Source organism: Micrasema longulum, unplaced genomic scaffold, assembly GCF_059751315.1.
Source record: "Micrasema longulum isolate JH-2025_06_02 unplaced genomic scaffold, ASM5975131v1 h1tg001733l, whole genome shotgun sequence".
Lineage (NCBI taxonomy): Eukaryota > Metazoa > Arthropoda > Insecta > Trichoptera > Brachycentridae > Micrasema > Micrasema longulum.
The window spans coordinates 146,009-166,225 of NW_028278911.1; the positions used below are offsets into that span (position 1 = coordinate 146,009).

At 32.0% G+C, this 20,217-nt stretch overlaps 3 protein-coding genes across 3 annotated transcripts in view; all 3 read right to left on the reverse strand.

Moving 5' to 3' along the window:
* The window catches only part of Fic (FIC domain protein adenylyltransferase), a 183,215-nt gene that overhangs the window by 95,246 nt on the left and 67,752 nt on the right, over positions 1-20,217 (reverse strand). The gene's annotated exons all lie outside the window — the stretch shown is intronic.
* COX5A (Cytochrome c oxidase subunit 5A) lies at positions 5,701-10,937 on the reverse strand. Its single transcript, XM_088237509.1, has 2 exons — positions 10,645-10,937; positions 5,701-6,143 (listed from the first exon to the last, which is right to left on the reverse strand). The coding sequence occupies exons 1-2, from the start codon at positions 10,779-10,781 to the stop codon at positions 5,825-5,827; spliced, it is 456 nt and encodes a 151-aa protein (XP_088093635.1). The 5' UTR covers positions 10,782-10,937; the 3' UTR covers positions 5,701-5,824.
* JMJD6 (Bifunctional arginine demethylase and lysyl-hydroxylase PSR) lies at positions 13,483-17,932 on the reverse strand. Its single transcript, XM_088237474.1, has 3 exons — positions 17,698-17,932; positions 14,164-14,867; positions 13,483-14,053 (listed from the first exon to the last, which is right to left on the reverse strand). The coding sequence occupies exons 1-3, from the start codon at positions 17,768-17,770 to the stop codon at positions 13,664-13,666; spliced, it is 1,167 nt and encodes a 388-aa protein (XP_088093600.1). The 5' UTR covers positions 17,771-17,932; the 3' UTR covers positions 13,483-13,663.

Sequence of the window (20,217 nt, forward strand, 5' to 3'; positions counted from 1 at the left end):
AATATATATTTGTGGATTAGTGTGAGATGTTTTGATGTATTTATGTTATAGTTTCCGACAGCAGAAAATCATATGTACTTAGAATTTGAGGAAAGTATCTTCTGATCTGCCAATTTAATTTGAACTCAAGTCAAATCAAGGATGTTTAATAAATGGGATATGATGGAAAATTGTGGTATTGAAAACAGACTATTTTTTAAAGATGGCACGAAGGCTTATTTAATATAATTTAAAAAAATAAATATTTTGAAACATTGCTGAATTATAATAAATGCTTTAATTCATTATTTAAAATATTTTCATTTCTATTATAAGGGCATTTGTAATAATAATTATGAACTCAATATTTTTTTTATCAAATCATAATTATCCATTTAAAACTGAATAAATAGTTCTTTGTTTATCTTTTCCCAGATCCTATTACATATATGTATGTATGTATTTTTTCAATCTTTATTGCCTTTTGTGGTATTATTATTTTTTATTTAAAGCATCTTTTTCTACAATGTTTCGAGTATGTCCAAATGTTTGCTGACAGGCTGGATTTCCTCCCTAGGGAGTTTTATTCAGATCTAAATTTGTTTCCACAGAGGGAAAACATGGAAGTCTGGGCATTTACAAGGTTTATGACCTGTCATTGGCTGGTTTAAGTGGCCACTTTACACTGTAACATTATTTTAACTAACTGATAAAAGAAGTATAAAAATTGGAAAATTGTTTTCAGGCATTGCCTAGTAGGTAAATTGGTTCCGCCGTCGGAATCTCACATAATAAAGGTTTCAGCTCTTTTACTTCACAAAAGTCAACAGATGGTAAAGTTGAGGATGTGTGGATGTTTAAACATAGGCAGAATGGTGAATGTTACACAGTGTGTAAAGTGGCCACTGAAACCAGCCAATGACAGATCATAAGCCCTGTAAATGCCTAGACTCCTAGGCAACAAAATCACATATTTTTTCTGTTTAAATGCCAAATAAATTTGGTGGCAATTAAGTACTAAGGCTGATACGATTACATAGTTTGTATTATTATTTTCTCCTGAATATTAATATTAAAATTTACATAAATAAAATGTTTTTTTCAAATCAGTTTGTAAAATAGTATACCCACTATGTCTTTATAAGTTTACAATACTATAAGGTTGGATGATACCAACTGCTGTCACACACAATAATAACATACATATTATAATGTACCAAAAAGCCACATTCCTTCGATTTAAACATCCTTGGGTAAAAAATATTATTTTGAATGAATATAAATAACTTTTAAGAAATCTGTGATTCTGGAGTATATCTTTTTTGAGGTTTTTTTTTTACTTACCTTTACAATAACATAACATGTCTCACAATAATTATAGTTTCTTGAATATTCTTATTTTATTTTTCTATTCGTGAAAATATCTAGAGTTAAAATATAATAAATAAATTCCTGATGGATAGCTAATTTGAACTAAAAATAAAATTTTGAAAATTAAAAGACCATGATATGCAAGTCTCAAGATCAAGTGGATAAGAAGAAAGAGATAACTGGGTAATAGAAGAGGGCCTACCACACAAGAAATATCTCAATAAATGATTATGTGTCGTATGATTTTATGTTTTAAATAAAATTTGGACCTTAGCTTTACAAACTAATCTATGTTTTTTATGACTGTATGTTTTTTATGCATATTATAAATTTAACAATACAGGTACGTTGTTTTTAACCTCTTAAGAGGTTTTTAGTTTAAACTACTCAAATAGGTTTTTACTGTATTGATTTTATAAACTTATCTTTTTTTGGCAGGAAAATTTTTAAGTTATTATCGGACTATTCCTTAGGTCAGCATGAAGATCATAAAAATGACAACACTGATACATGCGATACACAGCTTTCAGATCGATACCCTGTAGTAGGTTAGAAAAGAAAATATGTAAAGTTGATAATAAATATAATATTAAGAATGTCTGTAGAGGTACCATGGAATATTAATTATTCTTATGGTATGTTTAGATGGATACGATTTTAATAATTTTCATTCCATAATATTGCTTAAACACTATTTTCATTAACATTTAAAATCAATAATATTCATATTTCCGACAAGTATCTACATAATATAACTAAACAGATCAGAAAAGTACACTATGACAAATATGTATATGAATTGTTTCCCAAAATAAATCTGAAATCACTAATCAACTCTCTTACTAAGAAATATTTCAACTGTTGATTTTTTGTTTTTAAAATTGTATGTTAAATCTTTGACTATCTTCTAATATAATGTCTAGTTCTTTAAATTTATTTGTAAAAACATAAGCCCTTTCTATTTATATGATCTCGAATTTAAATTTATATAAAATAAAATCGAGGTTATTATGAACAAGATTAATAAAATGTGAAAGTCAATATTACAAACGTAATAATAATGACATATGTATTTATGTATATCTAAGAAGAGCAGACAAGTTTTTCAACTAGGTACTGAATTTGGACTGGACACCACAAAGTGAAAACAAAAAATATGTATGTAACAATAAAACTTGAACCAGGCATTCACAGGTCACAAGCCCCGCCCCATCTATCGATAAAAAAATATTTTTATAGAGTTATCCCAAACACATGTTATGATGCATGACCTAGCAGCCCGCTAAAATATAAATTATTGCAATTTTTTTTTAGAAATGTAAATTAAACCGCATATGGAAAAAAATTGTTTGATATTTGGTGATCAATAGGTTAAAGATTTAAAACGGATGGCGCAAGTTATTTTCATAACTCATACAGTCAACAAGTTTGTGTGAAGGTGCACACATAGTCAGAATGGTGTTACACAATGTGTAAAGTGTTCACTTAAACCGATCGAACTTGTTTCTCCCGGTTTACTAACAAGCTAATAAACTAACATACCCTATCACCATCAGAATTGGGACAATTTGATTAAGAGTGACAGCAAACTGACTATATATACTGAGGTGCACCAGTTGAAACCAGTAAATGTAAATTATAAAAAACGTGAATCTTTTGTAAACAAAAAATATAATTAATTAACTGTTCAATAAAGCTTGAAATTTCGGAACTAAAAGAGGCCACACAATACCTTTAGAGGTACAGATCAGAGCAGATCCAGGTATGTGGGTGGGACTTTCAATGTTCGCTTGAATCTGCCGATGGCAGGTCATCAGATCTACATATAAATGCCTAGACTTTTAATATTCATCTCTGCTGAGATATCTGTCTAAATACTCTTATTTATATAAACAAACAAAAAACAGAACAGACGTAAAATCTGATATTTCATAATTTTTACTTTAATGTGGTCTCACCTTTTGCTCAAGATAATGTCTGTATTGAAATGCTAAAAAATATAGTTCAATAAAACTATTGCAAATCTTAAATTATTGAGTTTTTCGCCGTACTAGATGACAGGTATTATTTTATAATTATTATGTACACTAGAAAATATTAAATTGTAAATGTTATGTACCTGCATTGATTTTATTTATAATATTAAAATAAATATTAAAACATGTGTAATATATTACTAAAAAGTTATTTTATAAAAATATGTAAATAAAATGTGCAATCCTAGTCCAAAAATATTTTTTAACGCATTGTACGGGAGATTCATGAAACCACTAGCTGAAAAGTAAGAAATGTAAGAGATTAAACACATTTCTCTTACTCCATTCTAATATCAAAAATGTCTGTTTGTGTAGTAAAAAGTAAACTAAATGTTGTCTATGTACTTACTTTAATATTTCCATGTAATGTATATTGCAGCCTGAATTATAGTAGGAGCTACTTTTGTCTAAGGTCAAAAGTAGCAAATATAGTCTATAATAACAATTCTAAAAAAGGGACTAAGTACAGAACATGCTCTCCAAAAGTAATTTGATAAAATATACATAATTGATTTTGAAAGGGGTATTTTTGTAGCTTTGTGTTTCAATGAATTAAATTAGTCTTATTTTAGTTTTTACAACATATTGATAACAGTAACCGTGAAAACCTTCGCACCTATTTATCTTGATAAATGTTCACCATTTAAGAAAAATAATGTTTTTGTAATATTTATTAGATTTTGTTCACAATTTTACAAAATTTAACATTGGTATATTAAATCTAGTCAAAAATTATTTATTTAAAAAAAAATTGCCAATGATTTTTTTGAAACTCACAGTTTTAATGAATTTAGCGAAAAATACTTATAATAAATTAACAATGAAACTATCTAACTGGATCTACTACATTTAGAAAGAATACACCACCAAGAATTTGTATACAGTGCTTTATTTTTAATTATAGGTTACATAATTACACTTTGTAAAGAGACAAAATAGATACAATAAGCCCTGTTAATATATGTAGTGTATGTTATTGTGATATAACTGGTATTTTAGGATCATACTGGTCTTTTATATGTCTAATATAAAAATAATTTAAAACAATTTTGTTTTTCTTTTAATCCCTAATTCATCAGACATATTAAATTAAATTACACTGAATAAACCCTTGTTTAGATAAAAAATTGATAAATAAAAAGTAATAACAATGAAAACGGGGTGGCATAATACGGTTTTTGGTTAGCGATTTTTATTAGAAAAAAATTGTAATTGTATCGATAAACTATTGCACCATGCATTTGTGTATTTAATAGTGATTCATTATTTTAAGCAAATATTGCAATACTGTTCATACTTAACCTATTACATATTCATACTTTCGTCATGGGAGGGAAATTGCATCAAGCCTCCCCAATACGGGAAGGGTTGATTTGATATTGTAGACGGGGGTGGTGTGCCTTGATACTTTAAGTAGAATAAAAACAGATAAACAATGTTATTCTTTTTTTTTTACTTTATTGATAAATTAAAAAATATATTTGCTGTATGAGGTTTCTTCGTCTCTGCAAATACTTATTTAGAACTGAATTTTAAATTATGAGAAATTAGCTAGGATTAATTAATTAGGATTACCCAATAAGCTTGGATTCCACATCGGCCTTGTCACCTATGTCAAGCCATTCAGAATGTTTTCCCTTTCAGTATCTAAAATCGGGCAATGCCATGGGATATGTTCAGCTGTCTGACGGGGCTCCCCGCAAGTACATTCAGATTGATAATCCTAAAATGATTTTGTCCATGTGGGCGGCTCTATAGCGGTAGGAACTTTATTACTCTAAGATGCTCACCATTCTCCCCCTTCCCTAACGAGCATGCGTAGAACATAAGACTGTCTATAGTAGCTGTTAGACTTATTCCACACCACTCCTGCTGCAATTAACTTAGCTGTCCTATCCGCTGAATGGCCATAATCTCAATTCTCTGGTTTAGCTTTCTTTTCAATTATTCTTAACTTCCTTACTTTCTTTTATCCACAATTGCTTAGTGTAAATACTATAGAACTGTTGCTGTTTATACTTTTCGTACATTCAAACTGTTTATTGTAAGAGCCCTATAGGCATTTATGAATAATAAAAAACTATGAATACCACTTAATAACAGTTTTACTTCGATTTATTTTTAAATCAAATTCAGTACCCCACAAAATTCATTCATAGTAGGTATTATGCTCTATAGTAAGGGTTTTTTTTAAATTCATATTTGAGAATGCTAGTTAAATCATGAATTTATTGATAATATTTATTTCTAAACAGTAAATATAATAAGATTACCACTAAATTACTCATACTCTGAAGAAAATGAAAACAAATAGTCGCAGATTTATATTATTTATTGATAACAAATTAATGGTCTAAACAATTACATGCATATATATCAAATAATTTTCTACCTCTTAGAAACCTGACCAGTGAACAACCAAGTACATAAATACAGAATTATTCAAATACACTCTTCAATGCTAATTCTGGTACATCATAGCCGAGCTCCTCGGGTGTGCTGATACCCAGTTCTTTAAGGGTGGGACGAATTTCTTGCATTATGTATGGAAAAACTTCGTTGACCTTGGGGCCACATTTATCTTTTACTGCCTCCAAGATCCTCACTGTAAGTGCAAAATCATTTAACCTTCTGCAGGCTTTAAGTGCGGCGATTATTATCTTGGGCTCGGGGACCAAATCCATTCCACACAGGTCATTCATTCCTTTGCGTAGTTCCCAGCCGTCGATATCGCTTCGGTTGAAGTAAGCCTCAAACCTTTAATCAACGAATAATATAATTGAATAAACAACTTATTATTTGTAATAAAAAAAATCACCTTAACATGGATAATACATTTACAAATTCCTCCACATATCAGAAACCGTTTTAAAGACCGTAGATCTTCCTATCGGTTTCACTAAATAAAAAAGCAATGTTTTTTTTGTCAATAAAAGAGTTACAGTGCGGGAGGTCGAGAGAGTGGCTTAGATGCTGGGCAGGTCTACGTCTCCATAAACACATATAGGCTATGTATGCACCTATGGAGAAGGAAACCTTCATAAATGCCTCAGCTGCAAAGAAAACAAACCGGAGAGTGACAGTTACGAGCAATAAATCTGGGTCAATAGGTATACTATGTCGGATGCTACGGGTCACTCTAGACCATGGGAGGGATCATTAAATTCCATTGATCAGTTACCGCCCATCATAAAACTGAGCAGCTCTCAGCCAATAAGGTACTGATCCGCCTCAACCTGCTTCCTCATGTGCAATGGGCCTGCCACACACTCGACGAGTGGCATGGGAAGTAGCGAGGAAAGGAGGCAGACGTAGTGTGGCAACATTACTTGTCATGCCGCACATCTTGCTCCTCGTCGTGTCTACCACTCCCTATTTTGTCGGTTTTTTGAGCGAGAGTAAAAGGAACGACAATATGAGCGCGAGTGGGTGGCCACATAATCGCGCGATCGCAGTACACATCGATCGCTTACACAAGACGCACGCGTCATTTTTGAATGATATATATTTCTTTGTATGACATTTTTTTTTTTTTAACAATATACATAAGAGGTGAACCAAAGTATTAAAAAATAAAGGATAATTACATAGCAATGAAATACATATTAACAGTAAAAATAGTAAACAAAAATCCCACAAAAGGATGGCCTGTTCGTGGGTATACAAGAAATGTTTATGAATTTTTGCTCTTATAATAAATAGACAGGTATAATATTTTTGTGTAATATAAGAAAGAGAAAAGAAAATATTCTGTAAAAGATTATAAGGTACTTTTTTAATTTATAGTATTTAAAAAAGGAAATAAAAAAAATAAAAAAACATTAAAATATTCCATATCAATATACGTTGATATAATTAGCTGTACTAAAAATGCATAGCGCGCACGCTGTCACAGTTTCATCATCCATTGTATAGAAAGACAAATGACAAGCGCGGAACGTCGCAATTAATTGTGTGAATAGAGCAGTGAGTGGGCGGAGAGGGAAACATCGGGCGAGAGGGCGGCAGCGCGAGGAGCATGAGCAAGAGCGTGGCTTGGCTACAAGAGATAAAAAGCAGAGCAGTAAATTGAAAAAAAAAATACCTAAATTACGTCTAACTTTTAGGGTCCTGTGTAAAAACTATGTGTCACGTTTTTGTCCAAATAGTGATTGTTTATATGTAAAACAGCTATTAAAGATAGTGAATGACAAAGACTAAATATTGACATCCCTTCATTACAAGAGACTAGGCTAGCAGACAATGGCTCGTTTAAGGAATCCTGTTATAAATTCTTTTGGCATAGAAAACCAGCAGCAGAAAGGCATGAATAAGGGGTTGGCTTTGCTGTTCAAAACTTTTGGTCATGTTTGGAATCACCAGTGGGTATTGAAAATGAGATTAAAAACACGAAACTTCTACACAACTCTAATAAGTGCGTACGCTCCAACGTTAAACTCTGACCCCATTGTAAAATATGCATTTTACGACTCGTTATTAAATATCACGAAAGAAGTAAATAAAAAATACGTAGTAAGAAAAATTTATGAAAATGGATAACGGCTTCTTGAATTGTGTGCTCAAAAAGAACTTTGCGTCACAACACATATTTTGCTGCTGGTCAGAGACAAAAAGTTACTTGGCAACACCCAAGATTAGGTCACTGGCATCAACTGGATTTGGTTTCAACTAGAAAAATATATTCGAAAGATTTTTTGAAGACTCGAGCATATCATAGTGCAGATTACGGATCGGATCACACCATCGTTGTATCAAATGTACGCCTGCAACCACAAAAAATACATTACAATAAGACGGCAGGCGCAAAAAGAATCAATACAATTGGCGTAACAGAAGGGATGTGTTCCAATTTTTAAACGGAAATGAGTCAATTATGTAATTCCAAAAATAACTCTCTGACACTTTGAATAATTTACATGAGTCAATTCATAAGGCAGCCGCCATAAAAGTTTTTTGGACTGCAAAGAACCCAAATAAAGATTGGTATGCAGATTGTGCCTTAGAATTAAACCCAGGGATTGAAGCAAAATGAGATGCCATGATTAATTTTAAAATTACCTTCGTATCGAAATAAAAATTCTTCTAAAAAGGAACATGAGGGATGTCCACCAAAACTTTGAAAAATATTACTTTAATTCCACGAAAATACAAAATACTGTTCGATTCGAGGGTAAAAGGTCAACCGCCTTCAAAGTGGAATGTGGAGTAAGACAAGGATGCGTGCTGGCACCCACTCTTTTTGGTATTTATTTTTCCGTGCTGCTACACTCCGCATTTAACGATTGTGAAACCGGGTGTACCACCTGACTAGGTCATATGAAAGGCTGTACAACATCGCAAGGCTAAAAGCTATCACTAAGAGAAGGTAAAGGTAGAGTGGAGAAACTTGGCCAACTTGCAGATACAAGAAAAGAAATTTAACGCTTTTCTTTTGCGGCGTATTCTTGGCGTGACGTGGCAAAACAAAGTTACAAAAGCAGATGTACTAACCCGCACTCATGTCTTCGGCGATGGCTAGCTTAAAAGAAAGATGCCTGCGATGGCTCGGTCATATTGATCATTGGGAAGATCTTGCCAGGGATAGAGATGTGTGGAGAGGAGCCGTAAAGGAGAGAAAAGTGGCACACAACTACCTCTGGCTAGAAAGTCTAAGGCATACGTTCTAAACCTTATTTTGCCTACCACCCACTTTAAGAATTTTTTCTTTCTAGAACCCCCCCACCTTAATTTTTTGTACTTGCCATATGTCGTAAATCTGAAAAATCTATTGCCACAATTATATTTAAACGTGTAATTACACTGCAATATTAGAGTCGTAAGATAGGATATGACACCTATCCTATTTCTAAAACGCATACTTAATTAAGATTGAATTTATAACTTATCTAATGAGAAGGTTGAATTTTATTCATTTTAAGGAGTTTGTTAATATCAGGCTCGATTTGACTTAAAAACAACCTTAAGTCGCGTTCAGTAACATGGAGCTGATTTCTCTTTTAAGTTACCAACATTGCAACATTGCTACAGTACTAAATCCACGTTCAGCTAAATAGGAGAATGGGAATGCTATAAATAATCGTTGAACAATCGACCATAATACTAGGTACAGTTATAAAATCAGCTTCTGTAGCCAAATTCTTGGTAGCTATTTTTAAATTTAGTTTTTAATTCCTCGTTTGTCATCAGTTCTATTAGTTCTTCATCTAACTGGGATGCCCCTGCTGTGTTGGCATTTAAATAAGGATCCAAAACCCAGTTTGGTATGTCCATGTTCAAAATATCCTGAAATCGTTCCTTGAAATCACTGTGGAGGTATTCCAAGTGTTGACAGTAAACAAGTAAGTCATCATTCTTAAATGATACTGCTGATAAATTTAGGAAGTTATTGAATTCCCGACTGCCGATATTTGTTTTGTGTAATAGCAGTTTGAATACAAAAGCAGCAATGCTATTTTTTGTCTTAATCAAGTTTAAGTCGTCACTTTAGAAATTGACATCATTAAACTATTTATACAGGTCTATCAAGTAAGCAATATCATTCACATACAAGGTTGTCGCACAATTATGTGTCTTTGTTTCCTAGGAACTGTATCAAAGACCTCAACAGATTGTAAAATCGAGTCAAATAAGTACCTTTTGACAGCCAGTGCACCTTTGTGTGAAGCAGCAATCGGTAGAAATCTTTATCTTTGGCAATGCAATGATGAATAAATAATCTGACATTCAGGTAGTTACATTCAGGTTAGAACTGCTCATCAGAGCAAAAAGAGAATGTTTGGTCAGCTCATGGCCTTTCAGGCATTGTACACTGATAACAGCGGGGTTTAGAATTTAGTGGACTGTATGGAAATTGTTACTCACTTTTAAAGTTCTTCTAATTGTTTCTTATATGAAGGTTAGCTAAACTACCTTATAGTTGGAATTTTAAGAAAAGAAAAGATACTATAGAAAATTTGGTCAAATTCATAAACTTACTTGTTGAGGGCTAAATTTCAAAATCAGTCTGACAATAATAACTCCAAAACAACATTAATTTTCCAATTTAGAATTTTTCGGTGATGAACTACAAGAATAAGTGATACCGGCGTTTATAGCCTATTAGAGTGAAAAATCAAAGAATTAGATAACAATGGTTGGACCCTACGTATGCAAGTAATTATTTTGCACAAAATAATGATAATTAAATGAATTATTATGTTTTTTAGTAATCGAGTTTGATTCGGGATTACATAATTTATCGATTGACACTTGGTTTTACCTGGCATCAAAGTCAGCATCGCTCTCCGTTGAATGTTTGGACATAAGCCTTGTTGAAGCGGCGATATTCAACCTACATGGCGTCAAAATATGATTCTTAATATTTCCGCCTAATTGACATGCCACATTTCGCAACATTTTGAAATTTTAGATTTTCAACCCTAGACGCAGACAGATGTAAAAATGGCCGAACCACAAACCAGAACTTTCATAAAACGAGAAAGAGTATGATAACTTTTTTCTATGAAATAAGTCTGATCAGTATTATATCTTTAGTCTGTGGCTGATGTCTATGTCAACGTATCTACATTTTGAGGCCGAACTCACACAAATATAAAAATACAATTTAAAATGAAAAAAATAAACAGAAAAACAAAAATTAAAGTATGATAATTATAGCAAATACATATTTTTTGTTTTTTTTTTGTTTGTTCCTGAGAACCGAGTTTCGGGAATATTTCGGGATATTTGACTTAAATTTATTAACATGTCTTATATTATATTATTATTCTAAACTCTAAAAAAGATAAGTTTGCCTCAATGGCCTATTAGGGATATTAAAATATGTACCTATATACATTTGACTAGAGGCAAAAACCTACCGAATTCGATTAAAATTCTACAGATTTTTAAACATTTCGAATAAGTAAGTCGACTGACCAATTAGCAAAACTCACCGAGAAGAAGGGAAAGAAAGCTTGAGACTTCACACGTAATTTAAAAAATACAAAACTTAAAAATTCATAGCACTGATAATACGATACATCCAATTTTTTTTAAAATGATTTTGGCTTAAAATATTACAACAGAGATGAAGAACATTTAAAAGAAGGTAATATAGAAGTCTAGGCATCTACAGGGCTTATGATCTGTCATTGACTGATTTAAGTGGCCACTTTACACACTGTGTGAAAGTTTTTTTTTTTCAACAAGCATTTAATTTTCAAAAGGCATAATTCAATCTCTTTTTCAGTCTTGAGTTTAATCTCCACTCCACTTTAACTAAAACTCTTTTTTAATCTCACAAAATTATAATATTTTAGTACCTGCATGATAAAAATATAAATATTAATTTTATGTACTTTATTGTTTAACTTTTGTATTCTAGTTTAACACTTTCCACCCACCAAATTGAATTTAAAGAAAAATGTTATATAAATTAGTCTCTTTTAATACAGGCTTGTCTAGACAAATGAATAGAAAATAATAAAAAAATGTCTACATTTAATAATCGATAAATAAACAAATCGTCACCATTGGTCACCATGAGATATATGAATTTGCTGTAACTTTATCAAACTTCAAGAACCAATTATTCTTAAACTTTTTGATTAATAATTGAGTTTCTAGTATTTTCATTTATTTTTTATATATATGTGTATATTTTTTTCATTTTAAATTGTATTTTTATATGAGTAAATTGTTTATAACCTCTGTATATGTAAAAGCCTTGTTGGCGTTAATAAATTAAGGTTTGACAGACCCTGGCAAGAGTCCCATATTTAATATAGACTTAAGACACTCTTAAGTGTGTAATAATAAGTTTTCATGTAAATCATTCAAGTGTGCCTAACATAATAAAATTTGTATGTTTACTTGGTTCACTGACAGGCAATAACACATTAACATAGGGTTATCGCACTGTACATATCATGAAAATCAATATGTATGTCAACATATTAATTATACAAAGCAGAAAAGTTTTTAGTGTTGGCACTTGGATGAATCATTTTTCATTTGACATTGACATTTTCTAAGGGATGAAGCGAGTACAAATGAAATCAAAGGCAGTACGAGACATTATAAAGTTCGAATAGGGTGCAGAAAACGTCAATGTCTCGCAAAAGAATCCATACTACACTAAAATTATGAATGCATAAGTATGTTTGTCTGTTTGCGTTTCTTTCACGTCGCAAGGGAGTGACTCAATGTGACTTTTTTCATAGGCATAGCTGACAAGTCACATGCTACTTTTCAACTTGAAAAAACACCTCACTCCCTCAAAAAAATTCTTAGTGGGAAAATAATTAATATTACAACATAATAACAATACTACGTCACCATAGACTAAAACATCGTTGATTTTTTTGCATGGCGATAATAGAAGGGCCAGCAATCAATCATGCTACTTTTTATCCTGAAAAAGATATCATTCCATCGGGAAAATTCTTGTTGTTAAGCGACAAAACGATGTTACTTTGCAACCAACTAACGGATTCACAGAGATAGCTGGAAGGCCAGAAAGTAACACTGACTATTTTTCAGCCCAAAAAAACATTTCATATTTTCAGAAAGTTTATTTTTTCAAAAATTAAAAAAGTATACTAACACAACCCTATGTACTTCATCTATCCGGTCTGGTCAAACAAAAAGGTTGTCTCTTTTCCGACAAATACTTGTAATTTCTCCCTAATACCATAAGAGTGAAGCCGCGGGTAAAAGCCGGTAAAATCTTAGTTGAGCGAAAAATTTGAATATTTTATATATACATAAATATATTTGTAAAAAACAAAAATTTAATAAAATATAAGTAGACTTTTCCGTGTAGTATGAGTGCTTGCAAATACAAAGTTATAAATATCCAAATTTATTGCAATAGAGAGAACATGGCACACCCAAAACATTATCATAAATCATATAGCGTAATCTTAAATGTTTAAAATCAGTCTAGTGTCCATCTTGCCAGAAAATGTTCAAAATTTTACGGCTTAAATCATTTGTCTTAATATTTTAAGAGTTTCTAGTATATGAAAGGCATTACAATAGTAAAAAAAACGTTTTTTTTGATGAGACACAGGTCAAGTACTTTATTAAAAGCAAAATAAAAAAGCTTTTAATACATATACATAAAATACTTTATTGAATGTTTGGTGTACAAAAATTGATTACTGTAATACTTATTTGCTTGCACATAAATATGTACAGCTGTAGTCAAGTCTATAAGTTCCCTATTAAAATCTAAAATCAGGCATTAATCCCATGACAAATCAACATTTAAGGCATGCGATAAAGGCAACACTTTAAACCATTTTCTTCCTTCGCTTTTTCTTGTGAGCTGTGATGCTTTCCTGACCACTGTCATCTTCGCTCGAGCTCCTAGAGGAACTTTCACTATCACTACTGCTGGAAGAGCTACTATTACTAGAACTGTCGGAAGCCACTCCTGTACCCTCACTTATATCTATTTTGGCAGCTATTAAAGACAAGTCATTTTCTGCGGCTTCTAGAGCTTTGAACCATTTCCTGGACAGTTTTGGCCGGCCTCGAACAGTTTTGTGCCACACAACTGGAAAGTTAGTTCGGCTACAGAAGTTTTGAGTAACAGCAACTGTATCATCGAGATTCAGTACAACGTGCCACCAGCCACCAGGAACAAATACAGTCTCACCGGGCTTCTGCAGTATTTCCACCTGGAATATTATATCATTGTTATTTATGCTAATGAACTATGGAATTTTACAAAGTAAAGTGATTCAAACATAATTTTACACAAGAAAAACTTTAATTAAATATATCTTACAGGTTTATATTCGCTAGGCCAGGAATCCAATTTCGTTTTCGGGTAAATTAAACTAAACCAAGTTATGGCTTCATCCCTTTGTTTACCTCCTATCATTCCTGCGACCTTAATTAACTCTCTAGGAGTGTTTGTAGGAAACAGACACCATCTTTTATGACCAAACACAAGAGCGTTCCACGCGCTGGTTCCCAATGGATCGATATGAATTCCGGTGCCAGAGCGTTCTGGTCCCATAACAAACCAGCGGTAGGGAGGACGGCGTTCTTCGCCACAGTATTTGAATAAGTCATCTCGGAAGTATAAAGGAATGTCGTAGTCAGCTAAAAGCTTTTTTCTTCTCAGATGCTCTCCGTAGCTACTATCAAAAATATAAAGTGGACTGTCATCAATTGTATTTCTCATATACTCCACATAATATTTCATTTTCATTTTGACGCTGTAGCCTTCATTATCTTCTCCGCATTTAAATTTTTGGTTTCTATACTTCTTCGCGAGTCTATCTAGAGTCCATTTCTGATTTGCTTTCCACTCTGTTTGGACACCGCTAATCACCACAGGTTTATATATCTTTTCATATTTATCAATAAACTCTTGAGGGGACACGTCATTCACGTTAATACGTTCTACATTATCTACAAAGTTTTTAAACTGATCAAACTTAGTGACATAGCCTAGTGTAGACCATGAGGCTTTATCATGTAGCTCTGTAAAGAAAAACAAGCATTGAAAAAACATATAAATCCAAATAAAGTTATATTAAGCTTATTTACAAAAGGTATATTTTAATACATCTTAAAAAAAACATATTTAATTACAATATTAATCCTTTCGGATAAAATTGAGTATTTTACCATAGCAACGATATAAAAATCAAATTAAAACTCTGATATAAAGTCGAATGCTGTAAAAATCACTCTGACTTTTTCTATTTTACCTACGCTTAAATAATATCTACTGTAAACTTAAATTTTTTGCCTAAAATTGCTATAATTTTTCAAACACATTTAATTATGTGTACCTACCTGCTTTTATGCAGTATTTTATCTTTACTTGGGAAGATTTTTCTATAAAGCATAATGTCATTCGATACTTTAAAAAAAACTGTTTATTTGATAAGTACCTACATAATTCATCGGGTTTCTGGCACAAGCTGGTAACTACATTTTCAAACAAACCATCACGCCGTTTCTTTGTAGGGGTAGGCAGAGAGGATAGAACGCCATAACACTATCTTGGCATACAGACCTCGCTTCCTCTACATTCATACATCTTCTCATGCACGCACGCCGATTATTCCTACTTTTGACATGTCCATCTTCAAGTATTTGATGGACTTGATCGTGCCATGTCTTTCTTGGTCTTCCTCGTTTTCTGCATCCATCAACATTTGCATCGTAGATCCTTTTAGCCGTTCTTTTGCTGTCTATTCGCTCCACATGTCCAAACCAATGCAGCACCCCTTTCTTGATTCTGTCAATAACGCATGTCTCAGCCTTACACACTTCACGGATCTTGACATTTGTGCACCTATCATACATTGTTTTACCACACATTCGCCTGAGGGATCGCATTTCTACAGCATTCAACCTACTTTCATCATCATTTTTCCAATTCCATACTTTGCTCCCATACATTAGAGTTGGCACTAGAACTCCGTTGTGAACTGCTAGTTTAGCCTCCTGCGATAAACATTTGTTTGCCAAAGTAGATTTTAGTGCACCGTTCACCCTGTTCCCGGCACTCACCCTCCTTTCAATATCTTTCTCGGCCTTTCCGTCCCTAGTAAACATACTTCCCAGGTACACAAATTCTTCTACCTGATTTAGAATATCTCTGTTCACACTGATCTCACATTTAGTTATATTTTCATCCCTTTCAAAAACCATCACTTTCGATTTATCAACATTCATAAACAAATCGCTTTTCTTGTATACATCGTAGACTTTTGTTACCAAGAATTGAAGGTCTTCTTTGCTGTTAGCAAGAAGCACGGCATCATCTACATTTTACTAGAAGATATTGCACTTCTAAAATTAAAAGCTCATCCCGAATTAACAATTTAAAAAAAGCCACAAGTAAAAAATAAAAAAAAAATAATAATAAATAATATTATCTTTAGTATTTATGAAATATTTTTATTTACTTTTTAAACGAAAATTATTTGATGTCATTTATAAAGACATTTCATTTATCGGAAAAACTTGTAGTTACCAACTTGTGCCAGAAACCCAACGATATTGACTTGTTATACCATCCAACTCTTGCATTTTAATTGTATACCTGTCATGTAAGAGCCCTCTGGGCGTATGTAGATAATAAATAAATAAATTATTAAGAGTAGTAGGAGTCTTGAACAAATTCCGAGTTGAAAGTAGTAAATAACCTGTTAGATTATTGTACTATATGGGTTAAGACCCAACAAAGAAGCAATAAGTTGCTAGCTCAGTCAACACAAAATATTTATTAATTCTAATGTGAAATTTCATGTTATCTTGGACTAGAACTAAACGCGTAAAACCGATTGAGACACGTTTCAATTGGAAAACAAATGAACGTAGTTATGCAGAGAGCAGCCAGCCATAGAAAAGTGAAACTGAGATGATAGCACTTTTGTGAAAAGACTGAATAATCAAATCTACGCAACAGTTGGATTTTTTTTTACTTTGACAAATGATAAATATCACATACATCAGTTTTTTTACAAAAATAATTTTATTATGTGTTTGACCAGTTTTAACCATTTTTGAAGTTTCGCTGACCACACAACCTAAGACGTCCATTTCACAGAAAACAGCCAGCCCTAGTAAAACTCTGATGTAAGTTGAATCAATATGTTATTTTATATTTATGTATCAGTACTTAATTGTAAAGAATCACTTAATTCATTAGTTATAATATCTTTAAAAATACCTAATTTCATTATTTGTCAAAGGAATTTTGGTGATTTTTTTAAGTCTGGCTGACCACACAACCTAAAATATATATTTTGCAGAAAATAGCCAGATTAAACTTTGAATGTGGGGTGACATTCTGTATTTTTTTATTATTATTACAGCTGTCTTTCAATTAATTAATTCATAAACTCAAAATATTTATGTATTTATCCACATGAGTTTATTTAAGAGAACTAGATTTCTGGAGGCATTAATCTTCCCATCAGCATCTATATGTACCGTAAGATTTTTCTAGAGCTGTGGGTGTTTTCTGCAAAACTGATTAAAGTGAAAAACGTGTCATCAATGATCAAAATAAGGTATTTCAAATTGAAATGTCGATGTGTTTTCTTAACTGACAACCTTTTTTTGGGTTCCCGGTGAGGTGTACTCATATTTCTTGTATCTACAGCAAATACAAGATTCAAGAGTTTAGGAATCGATATTTAATACTTGAAATTTAAGACTTGAATCATGATTTCATATTTGAAAAACATACATTAAATGTTGAAGCGCATACTTTTACGAAATAAAATAAATTAGAGGGCAAGGTCTTCAGTCATCAAAAACTGGAGAGATTAAGAATAAATCTCAAAATTACCTGGTCTAGCCTTGCGCTTGACTTCTTTGATACGTTTTTTAGCTTTATGACTTAGCCTTATTTCGTTTTGCATGATTTTTAATAAAGTACAGTTGATTTAGGAATAAGACGATTTTTCGGGCAACGCAAAGCCACAGGTTGACAGCCTCTTGTCTATAGCAGAGCCAACAAACGATGTGACAGATTAAAGTTTCTTTTGGTTCTTCGTATTTTGGATTTAAAATTTATTGTCTATGGGATCCCTTCGCTAATTTCCACAGATTACTTGTTAATTTCCGCGTATAAAAGGTACCCATATACATTCCCCATGAAGCAAATTTAAGGAACCAAACAAAAACGAAGTTCAGAAAATAAAAACAATTAGGGTAATTCGTGGAGGATGGATGGTTTTTGTAGAAATTGATAATTTCTGCTCTACAATAAATAAAACAGCAAATTAATTATTAATCAAGTCTTTATTTGCATTATTCTTCCCATTGTTGTACCACGATGTCTATAAAGAATACGACAAGTAAACTGCATGAAAATAATACTATTCCAAAACATTGCGGTGACCAACTCACCTATAGTACAAGTAGTAAAATGACCATGTTAGTTAAGGTAATATGACCATATAACATAGGACGCGTTTTATTTCCCTTTCATTTACCTCTGTAGTCACATATTACTTAAGTTTGTGTTTTCTTAATCTCAATTGATCTTGATACTACACGGGTTATATTTGCGAATGATTCCATTAAGCGCACGAAAACTGGACTAAAATTCAATACAGTTTTTATGCACCCAATGCTTACAAGTGATGCACTGTAACTAGTTCTCAATTTTCCTCCATTTTGCTACATTTTCCGCGCTGTTTTGATACCTGTACATATACTGATTAAGCATCTGAAAAAACACGTATTTAGTATGTGACATGTGTGTAATCAAAAACTTCGAATTACTGTTTTAAATTATATGAAAAACTCCCCTCGAAAAAAATGGCCATCTCTCTTTAAATGTACGGGAAAAATATAAGTAGCCCAATGATTTTTTTTCGATACAAATCAACATTAACAACTCATTTTGGGGTATATTGTATCAAAATTTTCTGCCTAAATAACCTGACCTAAAATATGGTAAATATAGTATGCCTACATACGGCAATAGTTTCGTCACCAATTGGTATTAAATGATTTCGACCATGAGTAAATAAAAAAATGTGAATTACTCAATTTTTCTTTGTCCATTAACCACACATTTCTTCTTTGCGATGCGGGTCTGTTGATGAAATATTCGGACTGCGAAAAAAACGTATTGATTGTGCTCTGTACTAAAAAGTCGAAATACTCCGATTGGACATCTCTACTGGAATTAATCTAGCTTAAAATAAAGAACACAACTAATTTGATTATTTATCTTTACTGTACTACTGTTATGCAAAATCATTGAAAGTTTGGTTGCCTGTACTGAGTTTCTTGCTTGATTATTTATAAAATCTTTAATGAAAAATGTTAGCCTGGTTAACCGGACTATTGATTTTTTGTTTTGCATGATGTGCTCATTTTATTTGTTTGTTGCACCTCTGTGTTTCATGTTTTCTGAGTGATCCGTTTTAAAAACAAATGTTTTTTTTATTTATAGGCACCAAGTATAATAAAAGAATTTCAGAAATATCTTAAAATCTAATGCTTAGTTATTTTGTTAGTCGATATTTTTCATTGTTCTAAATACACCCATGAACAAAAAAAATATCGCAATTACCTGCTATCCCTAACAATAAGTTTGCCTGTCCTTATTTCTTATAAATTATTTTATTATTTCACAATTGAATGGCCAAGTTTTTTTCCCTTTATTAGGGCCTTCTGCCAAAACGTGATAACAGAAACTCGTATCCCAAAATGATTCTGCGCCTTGCCATCGAACTCGATCCGAGAGTAGATAAATATATTTTATTAATCTAAATTTGTGTAACTTGATCTGTAATATTATATGTTTGTTATAAGTGACTGAATTCAAAGAGTCTTTAGAAGTTACATCACTGAGCTGACCTGGAAGCAGCCCGGACCTTTACCCGATATCAAATTTATGGGCAATAATAGATGAAACAAAAAATTGCAAAGAAACGGGCTTAAAACACCCAGGAATTGATTGAAATCATCAATCATGTTTGGGAATGTGAAATATCATTGGATATTATAAAAAAATATATTTGTCAGTGCCAAAAATATTTTTTTCAGCTATTAAGAAGAAAGGTAATCTAATAAAATATTAAAATACCTTTGAACCCGAAACCTTACATTTATTTTTATATTCCTTTGTTTAAAATATAAGTCGGTTTATCCTTTACACAAATCTATTAAGCAAATTCAATTGTTTGCCAGGGCCAATAAAAACACAGTACCATAATTCAATTACGTTGGGTACGAGAACAATGTTAGCGGAGCTACTACCTGGAAAAAACGTATTTATAAATATTTCTTAAGTTTTTATGTTTACATTTTACTTTGAAATATTACTTAGTCACCAGATCTATCAAAACAT

Excerpts from the sequence above, each read along its gene's own strand:
- JMJD6 (XM_088237474.1), bottom strand. The coding sequence starts at position 17,770 with ATGCAAAACGAAATAAGGCTAAGTCATAAAGCTAAAAAACGTATCAAA. Across the intron at positions 14,868-17,697 it reads CAAGCGCAAGGCTAGACCAG|AGCTACATGATAAAGCCTCA; the intron begins GTAATTTTGAGA and ends TTTTCTTTACAG. Across the intron at positions 14,054-14,163 it reads GGCCTAGCGAATATAAACCT|GTGGAAATACTGCAGAAGCC; the intron begins GTAAGATATATT and ends ATAATATTCCAG.
- COX5A (XM_088237509.1), bottom strand. The coding sequence starts at position 10,781 with ATGTTGCGAAATGTGGCATGTCAATTAGGCGGAAATATTAAGAATCAT. Across the intron at positions 6,144-10,644 it reads GATGCTGACTTTGATGCCAG|GTTTGAGGCTTACTTCAACC; the intron begins GTAAAACCAAGT and ends CGTTGATTAAAG.